Source organism: Truncatella angustata (genome assembly GCF_020726525.1).
Source record: "Truncatella angustata strain MPI-SDFR-AT-0073 chromosome Unknown BKA67scaffold_4, whole genome shotgun sequence".
In the NCBI taxonomy this organism is placed as follows: domain Eukaryota; kingdom Fungi; phylum Ascomycota; class Sordariomycetes; order Amphisphaeriales; family Sporocadaceae; genus Truncatella; species Truncatella angustata.
In genome coordinates, this window is record NW_025763384.1 from 2413934 (window position 1) to 2434484 (window position 20551).

Consider the following 20551-nt stretch of genomic DNA (forward strand, 5'->3'; position numbering starts at 1 on the left):
TTACAGCAGCTGCGATCCCCGTGCGGGCGCCATCTTTTGTTGCCTTGTAATCCTGCATTGTCGGCTGCAGTTTGGACATCCCACGCACAGCCTAAGTCTCATAGCATCGTTCGGCACATGGGCATACGGTAGCAAGGCAAGCATGCATTGGAGCTCCCCGTTGACTGGGCCCCCAACCAGAGGCAAGCTTGCGCTGATGACGCTTTGTCGATCGCTGCTGCGCGTCCATTTTAAGAAGACTTCCATCGTGCCCAGATCTTAAGTCCGAAGACCTACTGCGACAATCATTTGCAGAGTGTGTTGCACAAAGATCTTGATTCTTGGCACATACAGAATTTCTAAATCGAGCCCATTCCTGCCAGCCATTGAGACTACTTTTGTTCTTCCGTGTTTAAACACGCCCGATCCTCCTTACGTGGCCGTCTTGACCAAAGAGTTGCTTATTCCAAATCGTCATTTCCTCCCTTGTTCCTCGAAAACCCAACAAAAAATATCAGCCGTCTAAAACATTTTTCACCATTGAGATATGCTTATCTTAGTGCCTTACGGGCATGCTGATACTAGTAGACGAAAGTTTGCCTCTCTTCAGGAGTTGTTGCATCATGTGATTTACTTGGGGCCTAGCTTCAACATGTTGATCAGGCAGCGCCCTGAGTTCCGACATATCCTTTAAGCCTTGCTCGGCGGTGCACAATGAGACTCCAATCTTATCCTCAACAAGGAGACTTAAGTCTACAGCGATGAGCGTGGTCCCGCACCTGCTTCGACAGGGCAAGCGAAATTTCGTGCAGCTTTGGTAGGAAGTTTGCATCGCGTTTCGAAACACGCTCCTGGTCTTACAAGCGCGTCGAGCCCCTTGTCTCGAGTCTTTGGACCCTTGAATTAGCTTGGACGGAAAAACCTGGATTCTCTCTCGTCCGAACTCATCACTGATCCACCATATCCATATGGACTCCGACCTGACCTGGTCCGGATATACTGCTGTCTGTCTGTTGAGGATGCCACTCCTGTCAACTAAGAGCCGTCGTGCCCGATTAGGTTGCTCCTGTTGTGATGTGCATCTACTCCAGCTTGGCCACTATACTGTAGGAGGACCAAAGGTCAGTGCACTAAACCGGAAGATAGGTAGTTGCGACCATTTCAGTTAGCTCACTTCATAGTCCCGGTCTTGTGTCTTACAGGGATCTACCACAAGGATCTTTCAGATGAATACCAAAATACCAAATTTCAAGAGGTTTGTATTCCCAAAGATGATGTTTGGCCCCAAGTTTAGTATTGCTACAAATTGAAAAATGCTGATTTGTTTCGTTGAAACCTTTTTTTGATCAGCAGCAGCCTGAGTAAGGATTATATGTATGTAGTAGCAATAACTCTAAGAATCCAGTCTCCCAGTGCCACTGGCCTAGCTGCCAAAGAACAAAAAAGATGGTGCATCTCACGCTGACTGGTTCTCAAGGCTTTGAGTGAAGAAGAACCATTTTTTCTTCTCCATCATCATTCTAGGCAGGCAAACGAGTCGCTTTGCATTAGCCCTGAAACCAGCACAAACGCTTTCGCACCAATTGACCATCGTACTACCAACAATTTCCCTCCTCCTTGGCGTTTGTTTCTCGGAAAGACCAGGACGGACGGCAAACCCAAAGTCCAACCCCCCTCTTACTTGCGAAGCTCCCTTCGCCACCTGCTCTGATTTATCTTCTTCGCCCTAAACCAAAGCGATGTGTAGTTCGTCGTTTGAGTCATACTGAAGTCAGCATTACGTGACGTATGCTGCACTGCAGCTGCTGAACAGCCAATAGCAGTTTGGTCCTCTCAACGGAGCTTGGACTTATATCCGTAGAGGAACTCGGAAGCTAGCAACAGCGGCGACGACAGGGCTGCAAGAGAATCGAAATACACTTTTTACAATGCCTCAACAGCCCATGCAAGTACATAATTTTGCCCACAAAGGGGCTGTCAATTTTTGGGAGATATTATAATATTGAAAAAAAAAAAAAGGGGGGGGGGTTCTCACAAGCTTGTTTTAAGCGCATGCCTTTACCAAAACTAGAATATCGTATGGTTTGTTTGCCAGCTCAGAAGGTGCTAGGCTAGACTACTCGCATTGGAGAAACTGCTCCATATACCCACGGAGACGCAATCCCCGAAATTCATCATATGAGTATACAAAAGACCCAAAAATTCACCGTGACTCTTATCTCACCTCACTCTCTGTGAAACGTAAAGCTCCCATACGCTGCTAATCTTTTCATCTCCGATCGAACTCGTGAGGTTTGCACACTGCTCTCGCAAGGTTGTACTATCGCGAATCTCCCCTCCCATATGCCTTTCAACAACTAGCTCCTTACCTGTATACCCCACGTTTTTGTTTTGTTTTGTTTTGGCCGGCCGCAGAGCCGCTCTTCTTATCGATTGGAAGATCTTCAAAGGCCGAGCATACAATGTATGCAAGATGACCTCAGTAACGTGAATCTCCAAATTCTTTTCTTAAATTTTTTTGTGGAAAAAAATAAAAAATTGGGGAATAAGACACGCCACTATTTTCACATGTTTATAGATGAATGGGGCATTCCCAGATTTTTCGCACCCCGCCTCCCAATGTGAATGGTGCATACATATGGGTGGTGTTCAGCGATTTCAGCAGAAAGGGCAACTTGCTGATATTGAGCATTTTGAAACTGAAATCACTGGCTGTTATCGAAATGCATGTACAAGTTCGTTAATGCGCAGTTGGCGGGTTGATGAGCAACGATAGGGATGTCCACACATGCTTTCAGTTGCCATATGGGCAGATCGGTTTAGGGTGGTACTTTAGTATTGGGTATCTCAACGATGCAGGTGGAACTGCTCCTTAGTAAATCGTGCTCTCCCGTCCAGAACGATCCTCCTACATATTGCAGAATGCTCAGTGAACATGCGAGTTTGTCATTGCCTCGCCAGGCTTCCCTCTTCATCTTCGCTGTCATGGATAATTTCGAGCTCATGTCTGAGGCATCTATGGGGGAATGGCTGCGTTGTCTCCCTAACCTCGAATTCGCCCTCCGGCAGTTTTCGTCTATCTACAAATTTCTACTTGCGGGATGGCATTTCCAGGCTATGCTCGCAAGGTTGGGACTCTCATCGACTTCCAGCTGGCAGTGCTACTTCGACTAATTGTTGGCTGTTCAATGTTGAAGTAGTTCAGATGCCGAGAACGACGTGTAATCTTAGTTCGTTGCTTCTTCGGCTTGCGCAGACTCCACTGCTACTGCTTCGGTAGATGGCGATGCAGTGCCGTTCGGTTGCTCCTCAGTCATGGAGACATCGTCATCCTTTGTTGCGTCGTCACCGTTGACGCCATTCGCACCCATCTCAGCACCGCCGTAAATGAAGTCCTCAAGGAATTTATACGTGCTCTCAAGGTCGATGTAGGTGATAATCGTATCGTAAAATGATGGATCAGTCTTGGAATGTTCGAGATCTGCACCCGCAGAGTTCAGGAGGCTGGCAATGTCACCTTCGGCGTACTTGCCAGAGTCTTTGAGCCTTGCTTCCAGATGCTCAATGCTGGAGGGTGAGACAAAGATGGTGCGTGCGGAGAAGCCCCAGTCCTTACAGCTCTGAATGGACTGAATGTGTTGTCAGCATGCATGTTAAAAAGTGCGAGGGCGTGTTTAACGTACTGTACGATCCATTTCCAGGAGCGGGACTTTTCCGGACTCCTTGATCGTATCTATTGCTTTGGTACTGGTAGCAATATCATACCCATCTTGATTAGTCACCTCCACGAATTGATCATTGTCCGACATTCTGTTAAAAGCCGCCGCGTCAACGAAGTGATAGTCCTGACCATCGATTTCGCTTCCTGTTGTTTGCCGAGTCGTATGCCGGACTACCCTTTGAAAGACGTGAGGTTGCCTTTCTTGCAGCATGATGACAAGGGTGGATTTGTTGGCACCCTCGGGATCTGAGATGATGATAGGCTGCATATCTTCAGGAACTCTACCGACCTCGCCTTCTTCCTCTTTAACCTCTTCTGTGGAAGATGCCTTCGGCTCTTCGAAGACAGCACTGATATCCTGCCAATCATCAATCCTGTCGAGGGCGGCTAATCTTGTGCGACCTGCTATTCTCAAGGCACGCCAGGTCTTGCTGGCCTTGGCTTCTATTATCTGCGCTTTCTCTTTCTCGGATTTGGCAAAATCGAGCTCCAAATCATCCTCTGCGATCTTGTTCTTAAAAGTCAGAAGATCAGGCAGTTTCCACCTGGCCGGATCTTTAAACTTGTCCATGGCTGTCTCTTCATCCTCGGCTTTCAAGAAGTCAAGGTTGAGCGAGCCCATAGGATGCGGTCTCAGCCTTTTGCTCGTGGCCATCCGCTTGACCGATTCGCGTGCATCGTTGAACTCGGCAGGTGTGACGGCTGGTTTCTCCATAGGTTGGCATGTTTCCATCTTCCATCGTGTCCAGCCCTTGTCTCGTTGAGTTACGGCCATAAGTATTCGATGAACGTATGCTCCGTCCGGGCCAGCGAAGATATAATCGTACATCCTCTTCCTCATTGTTTCCGCCCATTTCTCGTCCTCTTCGGATATGACCTTGTCGCTGTACATTACCGACTTATTAGGTTGCCGAATGTTGGCATATTTCTTTCTTGCTATGGCTGACAAGGAGCTTAAAAAGTCCAGAACGATGACTGCCTGTATGAGAATGTGACGTCTGAAGAACAAATCGCTCATCTCCAACTCAAAAAGATCTCTACTAGTTAGGTATTTCGGGTTGAAAGTGCCGCCATTGGAGGAGTCGACCTCGAATCTCTTGCGCTTCTTAGAGGCATCCTTAGTGTCATCCGAGGACTGGGAGTTCCGTTGCCCTTGGGCTACCGATTCGAATGCGACGAGTGTCGCTTCTAGGCCGGATTTGAACGTTGCCATGTTTTGGCCGTCAAACAGCTTCAAAGGCTGGCAGAAATAGCCCTGTAAAGACCAGAACACTGAATACAGAGCATCGGGCTCGAGAGGCTTCTGAGATGTCGACTTGTCTCTAGCGTCGAAGCTTACGGCTTTCCCGCTGGCGACTGGCGGTGGCTTCGTGGACGTTTCCTCCTTGGCGTCGACGTCCATGCTGTCTGATGCCTGCTCCTCGGACTTGGAGTAGTTTTCTTCCCAGGTGGTAACATTCTCAGTATGATATGCACCTCGGAGGTTGACGGTACCCCTATCACCCATGGGGAAACTCTGAAACATGAAGATAAAGACACGACCGCTGAAAGAAATATCCTCAGCTCTCGAAAGACGGCGCAGCAACTCATTGCATGTTCGCAGAATGATGAGGCTTTTGGCACTAGAAAAGTCCTTAATCAGGCGCTCGCGGCGCGCTTCGAGGTAGTCGAAAACGACACGACATGCTTGCAACGTCTGGCTATCCAAGAGCACTTCGATGAGTGTCAGAGGAAGGACGGCCTCGCTTTGTTTGCTTTCAGCCAGGAGGATGGTGATATCGAGGATATTCCATACTTGTACGAAGTCGGAGCTCTCGATAGAGGTGGTAGAGATGAGTTGATCGAAACGGCGGCGGAGAACGGACTCTATGATTTGATATTGACGTTGTCTTTCGGCGTCGACATCCTTGTCGGGGTCGGCAGAGAATATGGTAGGTAGCTGGGATAGAAGTTTGGAGCAGTCGTTCTTGGTCAGCGGAGGCTCAATTGACGATGAGGGCTTGCTGGCTCTGGCAGTCTGCAGGGCGTCCTCCAGCGCGGCATCGAAGGCGGCCAGCTGGGGGACCTCAGAGAGTTGGTTGTCCAGGATAGACATGGCTGCTCGGAGCTACTGCAGAACTCTGTCTCTCTTTCGCTCTCTCTCTCTCTCTCTCTCTCTCGTGTCAGGTTGCACCAAAAGGAAGCGAACTTCGGCGTCGCGACACATTCACCGAGCATTAGGATTGCTGCCAGGATGTAGGGTCATGCTCAGAGCGATAACGTGACTGGTACTGAAGAAACGACGTTGGTTGTCGCCGGGTTGCGCCAATGTCTTTGTCCTTGTTCAGACTCAGTGTGGTCTCTGCTGTAGGCCGTTTCGGTCCAGTGAACGTGATCGCCGGTATGCCAGTATGTACGAACGTACTTTGCGCGGCGCGAAGCTCTGACGGGGATGTTCAACCTAATCCCACTTATATTACAGATCCGTGCACTGTATGCATTGCATGTAACTAATGCTTTGCTTCAGTTCCTCTACGGTATTCTGCCACCACACACCGCTTAGAGCAGCAAGTATCTAATCTTAGGTTAACGTGCGTACCCCTGCCACTGACGGAGTTGGGGACAGTGCAGATCCGTACGGAGCAGACTAGTGCTAGAATAAAAGCTCTGAAAATAGGCTTGGACGCGCTGGAAAAGTCCACAAACGTCGCTTGGGACACGCGACATTGGCAAGATTGGTTCCAGCTCCAGGCTCAAAATCAAGCCAAATCCGATCAAATCAGATAAACCCAGATAAACTTGCCTCTTAGCGGACTGCGCCATCGGTTTGCGCCACAGATCTACCCGCAGCTCTGACTTGATCGCCCAAAAAATCAATACGGTACTTCCAGCGGTCGGGGCTGGAGCTTTCCAAGTGCACCAGGCAACTGGGGGAGCTACCGAGAAGAGAAGCATTGAGTTCAACATCCCCAGCATACACGCCGAGTCTGGTCTTTCTATCCTACTCCCCCACCTCGCCGCGAACCGATGTTGCCCATCAGTGTCTCTCATCACTGTTAAACCCAACAATGCCCACCGCCAAGCGACTCAAGGGCAGTGGTGATGCCAAGTCACAACCCAAGAAGCAGGACTCAGCCAGACCTACCGCTGCCGACATAGAAGGCGAGAATGAGTTCGCGCAGCTGGCCAACAAGCATTGGCTGAAGCCCACCAAGCGCGCGGCCAAGACCAAGACCAAGGCCAAGGCCAAGGTCAAGGTCAAGAACGATGTCCTGAAGCGGGACATTTGGGATGCCCTAGAGAAGGACGGCTTTCAATACAAGTCCTTGTTGGTTCTCGAAGGGCTCCAGATTCTAGAAAGCTACCTCTGGCCCGGATATTCCGAAGAAGCTTCCAACTTCCATGTCCTCTTGATTGCTCTCGTCACCAATGCCAAGGCGCGCGAACGTCTCGAGACCTGGTCCATATTCGAGGACCGCCCCGCCGACTTCTCGGTACTCTTCAGGCGCATCCTGACCATGACTCTCGACAACACACTGTCGCTTGCCATAAGGACGCATCTCTTGTGTTTCATCATCTATGCGTTCGAAAGCCTCGACTGCGCCATTGTCAGGAAAGAGTGTGCGCCGCTCGTCTCCATATCCATCTGGCACAACCTGTCAACCGAGACGAAACGAGACGCAAAGCTCGGAGACACTGCCCATCTGAAGAAGGCTTGGAAGGCTGCCGCACGGAGGTACGAGTCGGCAGATGATGAGACCAAGGCGCGCCTCCGCTTTGAGAGGCAATGGCTGTTCACTTTGACCCTACACTTTCTGAACTTGCTCCACGGTGACCGCTTCAAAGATGAAGAAGTGCTCTACGTTTCCCGGTTCATGGAATTCCTGACAGACTTACAGAGCTCTCTGCCGACTCGTAGATACGTCAATACCTTGTTGCAGGACTTGCATCTCTTAGTGGCAATCAAACTATCGCCGTTGTTTAGCGCCGAGGAGAATGCCCCCTTGCGCAGGCAGTGGTTCTTGTTGCGGCACTACACTCGCTTTAGTATCGATGACCAAACGGGCATACAGCACAGCCGGACAGAAGCATACGAACGCCACTGCGACTCGCTAAAGAAACTACAGCATGTTGCTTTCCGCCACTTCAAGGACAAGCTGGCTGTGCTAGCATTGTCCAACTACGCTTCCATCGATAAAATTGATGAACTCAAGGCCCTTCTTCAGCCTCTGGACGACGATGAGACCCGTAACCTGGCATCGCTCTTGGAACTGAGGACCGAATACCCTCCATCCTCAAAGGTGGTAACTGATCGGGCCTTCCTAACAGAAGCCCTCTGCACTACTTTCGAGAGAGTCAAGACCTTCCAGGACACTCTCCCCAATATCCTACCAACCGAGCAAGAACTATTAGATCCACTTCTGCTAAGTACGGACGATTACGACGGCTCCAAACCCCTTGCGTTGCCGAAGCTCAACTTACAGTATCTCTCTGTTGGCGATTTCCTCTTCCGAGCCTTGCTGCTGTACCGAGCTGAAGCCTTCTACGGCATCAGGAACGATATTGAGTCCGCACTGAGGCGTCTGCGGCCTGAAATAGGAAGGTCTGGCGAAACAAAATTCAGCGGGTTCTCAAAAATGGCGCTGCCCACATCGAAACCATCAATCCTCGAAGTCATTCCACCATTGGTAGGCGAAAAGAAGCCTTCCATGGTTCGTGCCGAGATTTCGATAGATGTGCGCCGGCTTAGTGATCACGTCCGCCGTGAATGGGATTCTTTGAGGCCAGATGAGGTTATCTTTCTGGTATCCGTGGACGCCTCTATGCCACAAACCGCAACGAACGGGGAGACCATACCTCTATCAGAAGCCGAAAAACTCGGTCTAATCGTTGTCAGGTCCGCTGAAGTAGCCCAAATCATGGACGACAAAGGTCGTTCGATCAAAGATCCGAGTACTCACGCACATGGCGGAAATCGATCCCCTACCCGAAGAATACAAGTAAAGTTGGATGCGAATGCGTACCAGTGCGACATGGACGACGCGTCTGCGGGCAAGCCGGATGTCTATGAGAAGATCAACCTAATCGTTAGGAGGGGCGGACGCGAGAACAACTTCAAGCCGGTCTTGGAGTCTATCCGTAGTCTAGTGCGGTCTGAAGTACCCCTTGCCCCATGGCTACATGAAGTATTCCTGGGCTACGGTGATCCAGCTGCCGCAACCTACAAGAACTTGCCGAACAGGGCAAAGAAGATTGATTACAGGGACACGTTCCTCAACTGGCAGCATCTCGTTGAGAGCATGCCTGGAAAAGCAGTCGAGCCTGGCTTCAATGTCACCGGCAGCTTCCCGCCGCCTTATGTGCTAGAGTCAGTCGACAAAGCTGCCGAAGAGCAAAAGGCCCAGCCATCGAAGAAAAGAAGAAGAGACACTGAGCCAGTCCTTCTTGATGAGATAGAGACGTACCACGTCTCCACGTATAAGCCACCAAATACGGGCCCTTACCCGGTTGACGCGCCGAGATGGAACAGTGTACGATTTACAGCTTCCCAAGTTGAGGCCATCATTTCTGGTACTCAACCAGGACTTACTGTCATTGTCGGCCCTCCCGGGACTGGCAAAACAGATGTCGCCACACAGATTATTAGCAACATATACCACAACTTTCCAGAGCAACGAACGCTTCTCATCGCGCATTCTAACCAAGCACTGAACCAACTTTTCGCGAAGATAGCTGCATTAGATATTGACGAGCGGCATCTGCTGCGCCTTGGACACGGCGAGGAAGAACTGGACTTGGAGGGCAACTTCAGCAAACAAGGTCGTATTGAACAGTTCATGGAGAACCGCGACCAGTACCTTCAAGAGGTTAACCGTCTCGCTGCAAGCATCGGTGCACCTGGTGCTCATGGCAATTCTGCCGAAACAGCGGGTTACTTCGACTCCGTGTACATTCAGCCTGCATGGGCCAAGTTCACAGAAGCGACATCTGACGACACGTCACCTTCGGATATTGTCCAGGCCTTCCCCTTCCACCAATTCTTCTATAACGCGCCGCAGCCTTTATTCCCTCCTGATGCAGACCGAGACGCCGTGTTAGACATTGCCAATGGTTGCTGGTACCATATTTCCAAGATCTTTTCCGAACTTAAGGATGTACAGCCCTTCGAGATTCTCAAGAGGGAAAGGGACAAGGCCAATTACCTTCTCACCAATGAGGCTCGGATCATTGCTATGACTTCGACTCACGCTGCAATGCGAAGGGGCGAGATAGCGAATCTTGGTTTCCACTACGACAACGTGGTTATGGAGGAGGCTGCCCAGATCACAGAGATAGAGAACTTCATTCCGCTAGCGATGCAGAAGCCGAAGGATGGGTCGACCCCATTGCAGAGAGTCGTCCTTTGTGGAGATCACTACCAGAACTCACCTGTTATACAGAATTTTGCCTTCCGCCACTTTGCCAATCTCGAGCAGTCTCTCTTCTCCCGTCTCATTCGTATTGGCATTCCGGCAATCACGCTCGACCAACAAGGCCGCGCTCGTCCCTCGATTGCAGCGCTTTACCAATGGCGGTATCCTAGCCTCGGAAATCTACCACACGTTGAGAGTCTCAAGGAATTCCAGATGGCAAATGCAGGTTTCAAGTATGATTACCAGTTTATCGACGTCCCCGATTACAAAGGTCGTGGCGAAATGGAGCCTACTCCCCATTTCGTTCAAAATCTCGGAGAAGCTGAATACGCGGTGGCTATTTTCCAATACATGCGTCTCCTCGGATATCCAGCCGAGAAGATAAGCATCCTGACAACATATGCGGGACAGCGTGCGCTTGTTAAGGATGTGCTCGGGCATAGATGTGCCAAGAACCCTATTTTCGGTTTGCCCAAGATCGTCACAACGGTCGACAAGTACCAAGGCGAACAGAATGATTGTAAGTTGCTGCCCCTTGCTCCCTAGACGAACTCCGGCGCTCAGTTGCTAACCTGCTACTCAGACATCATTCTATCCTTGACTCGTACGTCTCGCGTGGGATACCTTCGCGACATTCGGCGCCTCACTGTGGCCTTGTCACGTGCGCGGCTAGGCCTCTATATCCTTGGCCGCCGTGAGGTTTTCGAGTCGTGTTACGAGCTGAGACAGGCATTCGAGCTGCTCCTCCAAAGGCCTGACAAGCTCACCCTTGCCACTGGAGAGCTGTGGCCCTCGGAGCGTCTGCAAGCCAGCGAGGAAGGCGAGTCTGTCCCTGGGGAGGCCGCTATGGAAGGCGTGGAACACTTGGGTCAATACGTCTTCGAGATGACAACGGCAAAACTCAAGCAGCTGAGGCAGGAGCGCGGTCTCCCGGAAGCAGAGGTAGTGGAAGTGTTGGAACCGGTCAAAGAGGAAGAAGAGAGCGGATACGCCGAGGGCGTCGGCGCCGGCGAGGAAGATGCCGACGACGTGGAAGAGGAGATCAAGGAAGGATTCGAGGCTGAGGAAGGTGATGATGGGCAGTAGTGGAGTCTGGACTGACATATGATTAAGAGATGTAAAGTGCTGGCTGGGAAAAAGATACCATACCCCATACGGATAGTGAACGGCGAACAAAAGCTGATTTTCGAGCAGTCTAAAGGCGTTAAGGCACGAATGAGTACGAACTATGCTGATCGGCTTGAGAAGCCCGGGACTGGCTTCATAAGGTTGTGCAGGCGTCGGATTGAAATTCTACCTTAACCAAAGCTGCTCGCTAGCCCCCATGGCAAACAGCTGCAAGGTACCATATAGTTGTAACCTTAGTACACATCTTAAGTCCGGCGCTCTCCACAAGCACAACTGCCCTGCACTTGATTATGTACACAGCACTCCGTACCCCGAAACTTGACAAAACTGGCCCCACCTTTTGATGAGCACGCTCTTCCTTTGCCCCTGATGCTGGAGATCTGTAGCGCATCTCTTGTCAGCGAAGTCGTCCTCGTATACCATTTGGGAACGCACGAAGCGAATCGTGTCCTCTGCCACGGCGTGATTTGATCAATTGTTCGAATATCAGCACAGCTGCACTGCCAAGCTACCGTACTGCCAACAAACCAACGACCAATCGAAAGTGTGGGTCATCGTTCGTCATCGGCGAGCATGAATGCTGGAATAAGCTTTCTTTAGAGTTATCGCGGACGTCTTGGCAGCCTCTGCCTGTCTCCCAAAGCCCACGTACAGCGAGAGAAGCCAGCGTTGAATGGCGACAGACTCGGAATGCCTCGAACTTCAGACAGCACAGCGCCGGGGGACTTCCCCCACGCTACAGATTTTGCCGTGTCCTCGCCCACTCTCGAGAACGGCGTGACCGCGCCCGGCGCTGCGACTATCCCCAGGGCTTCGCGAGAGCGAGACCAGCACCGTGTGCGAATCGACACGCAGATTCCACCTCAAACCGCGAGCTCGCGATTGTCGCCTCGCAATGCTATGCCGCCCAGTCCCATCATGAGAGGCCCGACGCGATCCGATACAGAACTGTCGCGTATGAGCGTCAGAAGACGTAATCGCTCCAACACTTTCAAGACCATCAAGGAATACGACCTCGACGAGTTCGCCGAGCCGGGATGGCACCCGGGTGCCGAGCCTGGTGTTGATACCTCGAAGACGACGGGTGGTCATGTCATGGGACTGCATGCGGAATGCCAGGTCACCATCGTAGACTTTAGCCAGGACGACATTGCAATCCACGAGCTGGACAACAACCAGCTGGTCGACTTCTTGGACAAACCACAGCCTGACTGGGTCAAGTGCCGCTGGATCAACGTCAACGGCTTGAGCTGGGATGTCATACAGGCGCTTGGAAACTACAAAAACTTGCATAGACTGGCTGTCGAGGACATTATGAACACAAGGAATCGAACCAAGGTCGATTGGTATGTCCTCCTTCTCATTCGAGTCTCCAGTGGGTGCCTCATGACTAGTTCGGCTAACACGGCATCAGGTATCAACACCATGCATTTCTGATCTTTACCTGCCAGAAATTGGTGCGCATGATCGACCCAGATAGCAGTGATGAGGAGGACGACGACGACGACATGTTCGATGTGCGCAGCTACAAGAGTCGAAGTTCCAAAAAGGGACTCAAGAAAAAAGTAAAAAGATGGTGGTCATCTCCCAGCAAGGCGAAAGACTTTGCTGCTGCTTCTGGGGTCGGCGGGCTGGAGAGGGGAGACAGCATGCCACCCATCAATGATGTTCTAGATCATCAGGCGACCGGTCTGTCCGACGTTTTCAATCCCAGCACTCTCCGTACGTTGCAGCGGTATCGAGCTTCCTCCAATGAAGCCCGAAATGCCTTCATGGAGAAGCATAGTGCGCTCGCTCCCAGAGGCCTGGCAGTTGCGGCGGAGCAAGTCGCCATGTTCATAACGTCAGACAACACCATCATTGCTTTCTTCGAGCAGTCGGCCGACGACGTGGAAAAGCCAATACTCACGAGACTCGCTAGCCCCGAGACGATACTGCGACAGTCATGCGACGCATCGATGGTAGGTCAAGCCATCATTGATGCCATCATCGATATGGCCATACCCGTGGCCTCTTGTTATGCCGACGTTGTCGCGGACCTGGAACTTGATGTTCTGCTGCATCCCAGCATAAAGCAGACACGTAGTCTGTACATCATACAGTCGGAAATCACCAAGATGGCTGGGTTGATCAACCCGATTGCATCTGTCATCACTGCAATGCGCGACCACAAGACCTTGTTATCTCAACAGAGTGCAGAGAGGAAATTGCAAGATCCGAACGGAGGAGTTATCATCACCCCTATGACCCACACATATCTTGGAGACGTGTACGATCACTGTGTACTCATCGGAGAGAACTTGACTAACATCAGGAGATCCGCTGATGGGATGATCGATCTCATCTTCAACACTATCTCGGCGTACCAGAACGAAAGCATGAAGCAGCTGACAGTCATTACGATCATTTTCTTACCACTGACTTTCGTGTCCGGTTATTTCGGTCAGAACTTTGTCGAGTTTGATGCCATTCAGGGCAGCGTAATTCTGTTGTAAGTGGACCTATGCTACGTTTCCAATTGATGCAGTAACTCACGACGTGTTAGTTGGGAAATTGCTATTCCAGTAACAGTTGGAATACTTGTTTTTCTCATGAGGGACTCTATCTGGAACTACATAACGTCTTTCCATACGCGCCGGCAAATCTGGAGCGTGCGCAAGAGAAGGAGAGAGCGAGTCGATAGAGCGAAGGCGCAACGGAAGCTAGGCTCAGCAAGATCTTTTTAGTATGCAGTGCTGCTTTGGAGATTCTCCCTAGATATCCGTTCAGAGCACTAGAGCATAGATTTAGAATGATACCCAACCCACCCAGACGCACAAGGTCGTCTCAAGTTGTCCCAGGATATATAATATGCAGGCGCTCCCCCGGAGCTCTGACCCCAGATCATGAAACAGACACTTCCCAGACGCAAGAATATGTGATATAGAATTGTCTGGTGTCAAGGATACTGGCAGCGTCAGGACATTGTCTGAACCACGCTACCGGAATACCAAAGCCAAAACTACGGTAGTATTTGGTTGCGCGAAACGCAATGATCGGCGTTCTATGCTTCTCGCGACGATCTAGAGCAGACTCCCAACAATAAATGATATGAATCCCGCAGTGAGAAACTATGATTGAAGAGATGATCCTTGAACGTTCATGAGCAAGACGTCGAAGGAGTTCATGATAATCTAAGCGAATTGTAGTAAACTTGATTAGTCCATTTCCGGTAAGTGCAGCACCTTGCATGACACCCTTGACTCAAAAAGCCTTAGCAGATTGCTAAAATAAGCGAGAGCAGAATCCGAGTCACATCCTGTCACGACCGCAAAAACGCCACAAATGGATGAGTCGAGGCTCGGAGCTGATGCTGAAAGGTGTAATTACTGACATGGGTGGGAAGCACCTGTAATTTTGTGGCATTTGAAGCGTTCCGTATCGCAAGCTCCGATACCATGTCCTTGGGTCTGGCCCTGGTCGCCAATTTTGAGGTTGGCGCGGCGGTATCCAACAGCTACGCTTCGAGGCGCCGCCAAAACCGGCCATATTTCGATTTGCAGATGCTCCCGTCGGGCTCAATCTCATAGAGGATGGTCGTGACGTGAGATACACCATGTCTCGCCCCAAGAAATTGTGGAATAAGCCTGTGGGTTTCTCTTCCATTAATAGACACCCGCTGAATAAGCCCTGTCTAGAAACCTGAGAGAACATTCTTGGTGGGTTTGTAAGGCCTCCTTGGCGAGAGCGTCAATACGAGCTAACCTCTGGTCACAAGGCCTGCCTCATCCGACTTGGCTACAACTATCTATAAAAGCCCCAAATCGAAGCTTCAATTGTATCGGCTGGCAAGTCGACCAGCCACTCCTCCTATACCTCTATACCTCGTGTCGTATTGAAACCTCCACCATGAAGCTGCTGCGATTCTTCCTGGCGGTATTTACCCTTCACGCCGCTGCGGCCCAAGCCCACCCGACAGCGCCCGAAGGTAAGATCGCCTGAAATTATTAGCGATATGTACTGACAGTCATAGCGGCCGAACTAGAAATTCGAGGTCCCCCTGCTGGAGGTGGCAACGACACCTCTTGGACTCTTGACCCGAAGTAGAAATGCGGAGTCCTCACGATGCTCACTGCGGGCAAACGCACCCCACAGAATCTTGATGCTTAGGCCTGTATGTCGACGATCGGCATCACTGGCTATACTGCAGTGGACGCGATGCAATGAAGCGTGCGGAGGACAATCATGCAGATAAGCGCCTTGGACAGAAGGCATGAACTGCAATCGAGTCGATTGGATGGGGAGGTTTTTTTTTTTTTTTTTTTTTTTTTGGCGTGTATACAGGCGTTCGAACTGGATTGCTGTACAGTAATGGGCTCTTATGGGGTTTTTTTTTAAGGAACTGTACATGTTGGAATGGCAATGGATAGCGGGGATATGAAATTGTGTATACACAATCCACTCTAGACTCCAAGCTGCGGAATGTGCATATTCAATGGGATCGTCGGCTCTAATGCAGGGCAGATCGCTCTAGAAACCGGGTTGTCAGCCAACCGATGTGATATGTTCGGGCTGCCGAAATAGGCAGTCCTGCAAGGTTGGAAGCCTATTCGTTTTCCCGATACGGAGGACCATTTCCATTGCCACTGTGAGTGGCTTTGGCGAAATCTACTTTTCTGGTTCATAGTATCAGTAACATGCAAATAAATCGACCTCAAGGAGTCCCTCGACGCATGTGGGCCACGTGAAACAATCTTGGCAGCTTTTGAGTAAGCGGCCCCCGGTCAGCCGAACGGGGTCATCTCATGCGAGGTGCGACTACTTCCCAATCTGGCTTCGCAGCCTTCTCACCGACCCGCTAGGCCTGCAGTGTTTTCAAAACGAGTTCGACAGACTACAGTTCAGAGAACATATCACAAGGATATGGAGGCAATGAATAAGAAGCAATGGGTCGGTGGCACAGAGAGCACCATCGTATTGTCGACACGGTCTGCTTCGGCCCAGTATGTAAGCCACGCCAAGGGGCTGAACACACAAAGCAAATGGCCTCAACCACCTGTGCCACCTAATGTTGCGCTCCACTACCCCACAGATTCGGACTGGGATTGGTCTAAGTCGATTATAGAAGATTTATATCTTCGAAGGAACTTGCCTTTCAGGGTTGTTGACCATATCATGCGCCAGACCTATGGCTTCAAAGCTAGGTGCGAACCCCCGACGCAGCCTCAAAAGGGGCCCATCAAATAGTGTTGTAGCGAAAGCTTTGCTGACAGCACCTTTTCCATCGCCAGTAAGCGTATGTACCAGACCAGATTCGTCAAGTGGGGATGGAAGAAGAGTACTCAAGCACGTGCCGTACAATCCACACGGATGGGCAGGCTCCATGCACAGCAGTTGGTGTTGCAGACGCCTGACGCACCAGCCCTTCCCCCAGCCCGTGGTACAAGCCTGCTGCTACACGAGTCACAGTCTGCATCGCATATAAACGCTGCTGTCTGCGGCTACCGCGACTACGTACTGGCATGGGCGGGAAGCGACCCGCGGTGGCAATCTGCCACCAAGTTCCAGGACATAGATGTCACGCTTCCAGCGTTCAGTCTCGAAGACAACATGATGATGGCGGCGGCATATATGTCCAACCAGAACGTGGTTGAGGGGGGCCGCTTTCTCAGGCTCGCTTTTTTGGAAGTCGAGAAAATGATAGCCGACGCCCATCTACATACTTCATGGATATTGTTCCTGTGGGCTCCACTTAAGATATATGATATGCCCCAACCAATGGCAGACGCTACCATCAAAGCATACAGCAGGTCAGCGACCTCTTTTTTCTTTTTTTTTCTACTTACTAATTGCTTCGGCATCTGCAAACGCCGAGCTTGTAGGACGTTTTCCTGTCGTGCTTGCGCTGACTGGTGTACAGATATTTGTATCAACTAGTAAGTGGGAAACGCTCCTGACGCTCCTGAGTGATGGCATTAATACGAGCTGGTTCGAGTATCTATGCATGAGTACATCTGGAAGTTGCCATACTGAAACTGTAGCTAGAGTCTGATACGGAGAAGACATCACCCGATATCCAGTATAGCTCGAAGCCTGTTTGATGCTGCCCATTCGGGAGGGATGTCTGCCGTGCTTGCTTGGGCATCCACCATGACACATCTGTTGTACGATGTCTACGTGCAACTCCGGGGGCTCTGCGCAGGCGCTATTGCCAAGCTTTCCCTCTATGCGCATAGAGTGCAGGACCGGTCCAGTGAGTCGCTTTTCTCCCTTCCACTCTCCCTCTTTATCTCCCCCCTCCCCCCCTTCGTTCTGTCATTTTTGCCCCTCTTTCCATTTCGGGCTGAGATACATGCGTTATGTCCCGCTGATTATGAATAGTGCAGCAACGTGTCATGGGCGATACTATGGACATGTCCAACGACGCAGCTGAAGAGTTTGGCGAGGACTCCATAGACGCGCTACTGCCTATGTGCGTCGCGCTGACGCATCGTGCCAAACTCGGAATGTACGACGACATTTTTCTGACAAACGCAGTCCGCGCCGCGCAGTTCAGCTCGAAACGGTACCAAAGGACTATCAGATGCAGCTCGGATTCCTGGTACGACAGACACAATGAGCATTGGACGTACAGGAGCTCGCACTTTTACTTGGCGAAATATTGGATACTTCAGGGCGACACGGAAAAGTTTATGGAATACGCCCGAGCGGCCACTGTGATCGACGACAGGCCCGACGATGTGTGGAAGATGTTCGCCAACGCCGTCGAGAAGCTATTTCGAGAACGAGGCCTTATCGAAGAAGCAGACGTGCTGGCTTCGAAACGGAAGGCATATGATATGGCCCCAGAAGCCAAGGAAATACTGGCTAAAGAGGAAGACATAAATGTTCTGGCACAAGATGACTCGCTGCGAGAAGCGTGTGAGGATAGCGATGACAGCGAATAGTCAAATTACGAAACGACAAGAGATACGATCCCTCAAGGATAAATCACTTGTGTCAAACATGCTTTTCGAAGTCCAAATAATGGCATTAAACGGAGCTGTATCTGGGCTTCGACGTTCTTAAACTTCACTTGTCACTGACGAAGTGTGTGTTCGCTAAACTCAGGGGACTGCAACACCCTCGACGCTCTACATTTAGCTAGTGGTTTTCCGCAAACCTTTGCCTTGGATGAACAGCGAAGTGATAACTGCAATAACAGCGACACCTGTCGATGCCGCAAACGAGTATCGTAGCCCGTTGTAATAGACGAGCCGCGCCTTCAACTGAACATCAGGCGGCAGCTGTCTGAGCGCATCCACAGAGTGACGTATGTTGTCAATGATCTGCACAAAGGAGTAGAGCTGTTAGCATCACAACACCAAAGGGAAAATCCAGTGCGTCGTACCTGCCACTTGTCCGGAACATCGCTCAATGCCTCGGGAAGTTGAACGCTCAACGTGGTCTGCAGTATGGCAGACGTGATCGACACTCCCCACACCGTACCTAGAGATCTGATGAGGTAGACCGTCGATGCGCAGACCGCATGATCTACACGATATCAGTCAAGGAACATGTATTTACGAATAGCCGTCAGTGACCCACCGGAATGTTCAAACGTGGCTAGAGACGTGAAAAGAATGCCTGGATATACGATTCCTTGCCCCAGGTTGGCTGGAAAGATGTACACGTAGTACTTCCAGAGCGAATCCTCGAACTGCAGGCTTGTCACCAAGGCGTTCCCGACCGCCATCAGAATGGCGCCGGTGCGCACAAGCGCTATAAGCTTTCCGTATCGTGACATGACGACTCCCGCGATCACGCCTCCTATAGGGGTTGCCAACGAGGGAATGGCGAGCCGCCCTCCCGCTGTCGTGGCAGAGTCTAACAAGACGACTTGGAAAAATAAGGGTAACATGAAGAGATACTTGATCGAGAATTAGACATGAGCATACGTATTAACGTTTTAATCGTGGGTGACGACTTACAGCATATGCGGAAAGACCAACACAGACGTTTGTAGCCTCCGTCAAGCTGGGAAGTTTGCTCTTCAGCATCTTCAATGGGATGATCGGAATGGCTTTTGTCTTTGCTTCTACGAGCAAGAACAAGGCCAGCAGAATAACACTGCCCACCAGGGAGGAGATAACCCACGGGCTGCTCCAGGGCAGTTCATTGCCGCCGAGACTCAGCCCGACCAACTGAATGGAGATAGCTGTGACCAGTAGCAACGATCCCGAGACGTCGACGACCCGCCACATCTCTTTGAAAGTCGACCCGCGCAGACTCGTGTGCGGGTTCTTGACTACGAGATACCCGAGCACCAGCGCAACGACGGAAACGGGGACCTGCAGCAGAAAACACCATCTCCACCCGATCGAGTCCGCGATCGAGCCGCCGAACGACGCTCCGGCTATTGCGCCGAAACCGAACGACCCGTTCTGAAGCGCCTGGTACATGCCTCGCTTCCTGAAGGGTATCATATCGGAGTTGACGATTGTTGCTGCCTAGGATATCAGCCCGTGCTACAACTTCAGCCCGCCCGCCGGCATCTGAAAGTTCTCAAACATACCCATAGTCATCAGCCCCCCGCCTCCGAATCCCGTGAGGGCCCTCATCAGATTGAGGAAGATAAAGCCGTCTGCGACGGCACAGCCCAGACAGCCGAGCGCGAACGTGACGGTGGAGATAAAAAAGCACACCCTCCTGCCAAAGATATCCGAGATGCGGCCATAGAGCGGCTGGAAGGCCGTGCTCGTGACCAGATAGCTCGTGGTGAGCCACGACGCCGTGTTGACGGCGTCGAACTCGGACGCGATCACGGCATAGGTGGACGCCGTGATCGTGCTGTCGAAGCCGTAGAGGAACACGTTGGAGAAGATGGCGAGCTCGATCAAGAGGAAATGCCGCGGGGCTTTCCAGGTGCCCTCCTCCTCGCTGGGTGCCGAGAGACCGAGGAGAGGCTGGTTCTCGTCCGCTGTGGTGACTGCACCGCGTTCAGAGTCGTCTGTCTCCCCGTGACGACGAACTGTAGCGGCTGCTACCTCTGCAGCTGACGGATTCGGTTCCGACGACATCGTTACTTTGAGCGGGCAGGAAATAGTTATGCTTAAATCGCCGGAGGTAAATCGTTTACAACGAAGTTGCCAGCCATGACGTCGAGACCTGGTACCGATATGGTTATCCCTGGTAAATATTTCCTTGGTGTTGATTGCGTGATCGGTGGTGGAGTTCTCTACTGCTGTAAGACTATGCATGTGCCACTAGTGTTTAGGCTAGCTCTCCCATTGGTTCTATCATTTTGATCTGGCTGGCATGCGTCATGAGTATTGCAACGCATGCTGTAGTCAAGGACGATATAATCCTGTCT

At 51.1% G+C, this 20551-nt stretch overlaps 5 protein-coding genes across 5 annotated transcripts; 3 read left to right on the plus strand and 2 right to left on the minus strand.

The window, feature by feature from the left end:
- Nucleotides 1-3206: 3206 nt before the first annotated feature.
- Nucleotides 3207-5795, minus strand: BKA67DRAFT_592560 (guanylate kinase; the record flags this gene model as incomplete). The annotated part of the gene is made up of 2 exons (XM_046104851.1): nucleotides 3207-3608; nucleotides 3663-5795. The coding sequence occupies 2 exons, from the start codon at nucleotides 5793-5795 to the stop codon at nucleotides 3207-3209; spliced, it is 2535 nt and encodes an 844-aa protein (XP_045958716.1).
- Nucleotides 5796-6747: 952 nt separating this feature from the next.
- On the plus strand, nucleotides 6748-11178 carry BKA67DRAFT_535769 (uncharacterized protein; the record flags this gene model as incomplete). The annotated part of the gene is made up of 2 exons (XM_046100061.1): nucleotides 6748-10612; nucleotides 10676-11178. The coding sequence occupies 2 exons, from the start codon at nucleotides 6748-6750 to the stop codon at nucleotides 11176-11178; spliced, it is 4368 nt and encodes a 1455-aa protein (XP_045958717.1).
- A 732-nt stretch (nucleotides 11179-11910) lies between these two features.
- BKA67DRAFT_658744 (uncharacterized protein) lies at nucleotides 11911-13946 on the plus strand (the record flags this gene model as incomplete). The annotated part of the gene is made up of 3 exons (XM_046107331.1): nucleotides 11911-12566; nucleotides 12635-13711; nucleotides 13766-13946. The coding sequence occupies 3 exons, from the start codon at nucleotides 11911-11913 to the stop codon at nucleotides 13944-13946; spliced, it is 1914 nt and encodes a 637-aa protein (XP_045958718.1).
- A 2185-nt stretch (nucleotides 13947-16131) lies between these two features.
- On the plus strand, nucleotides 16132-18146 carry BKA67DRAFT_658746 (Clr5 domain-containing protein; the record flags this gene model as incomplete). The annotated part of the gene is made up of 5 exons (XM_046107332.1): nucleotides 16132-16403; nucleotides 16491-17009; nucleotides 17120-17135; nucleotides 17245-17452; nucleotides 17581-18146. 5 exons carry the CDS (start codon nucleotides 16132-16134, stop codon nucleotides 18144-18146), a joined length of 1581 nt encoding a protein of 526 aa, XP_045958719.1.
- A 192-nt stretch (nucleotides 18147-18338) lies between these two features.
- Nucleotides 18339-20258, minus strand: BKA67DRAFT_517359 (major facilitator superfamily domain-containing protein; the record flags this gene model as incomplete). The annotated part of the gene is made up of 5 exons (XM_046097895.1): nucleotides 18339-18527; nucleotides 18590-18732; nucleotides 18787-19108; nucleotides 19170-19684; nucleotides 19754-20258. The coding sequence occupies 5 exons, from the start codon at nucleotides 20256-20258 to the stop codon at nucleotides 18339-18341; spliced, it is 1674 nt and encodes a 557-aa protein (XP_045958720.1).
- Nucleotides 20259-20551: the final 293 nt, after the last annotated feature.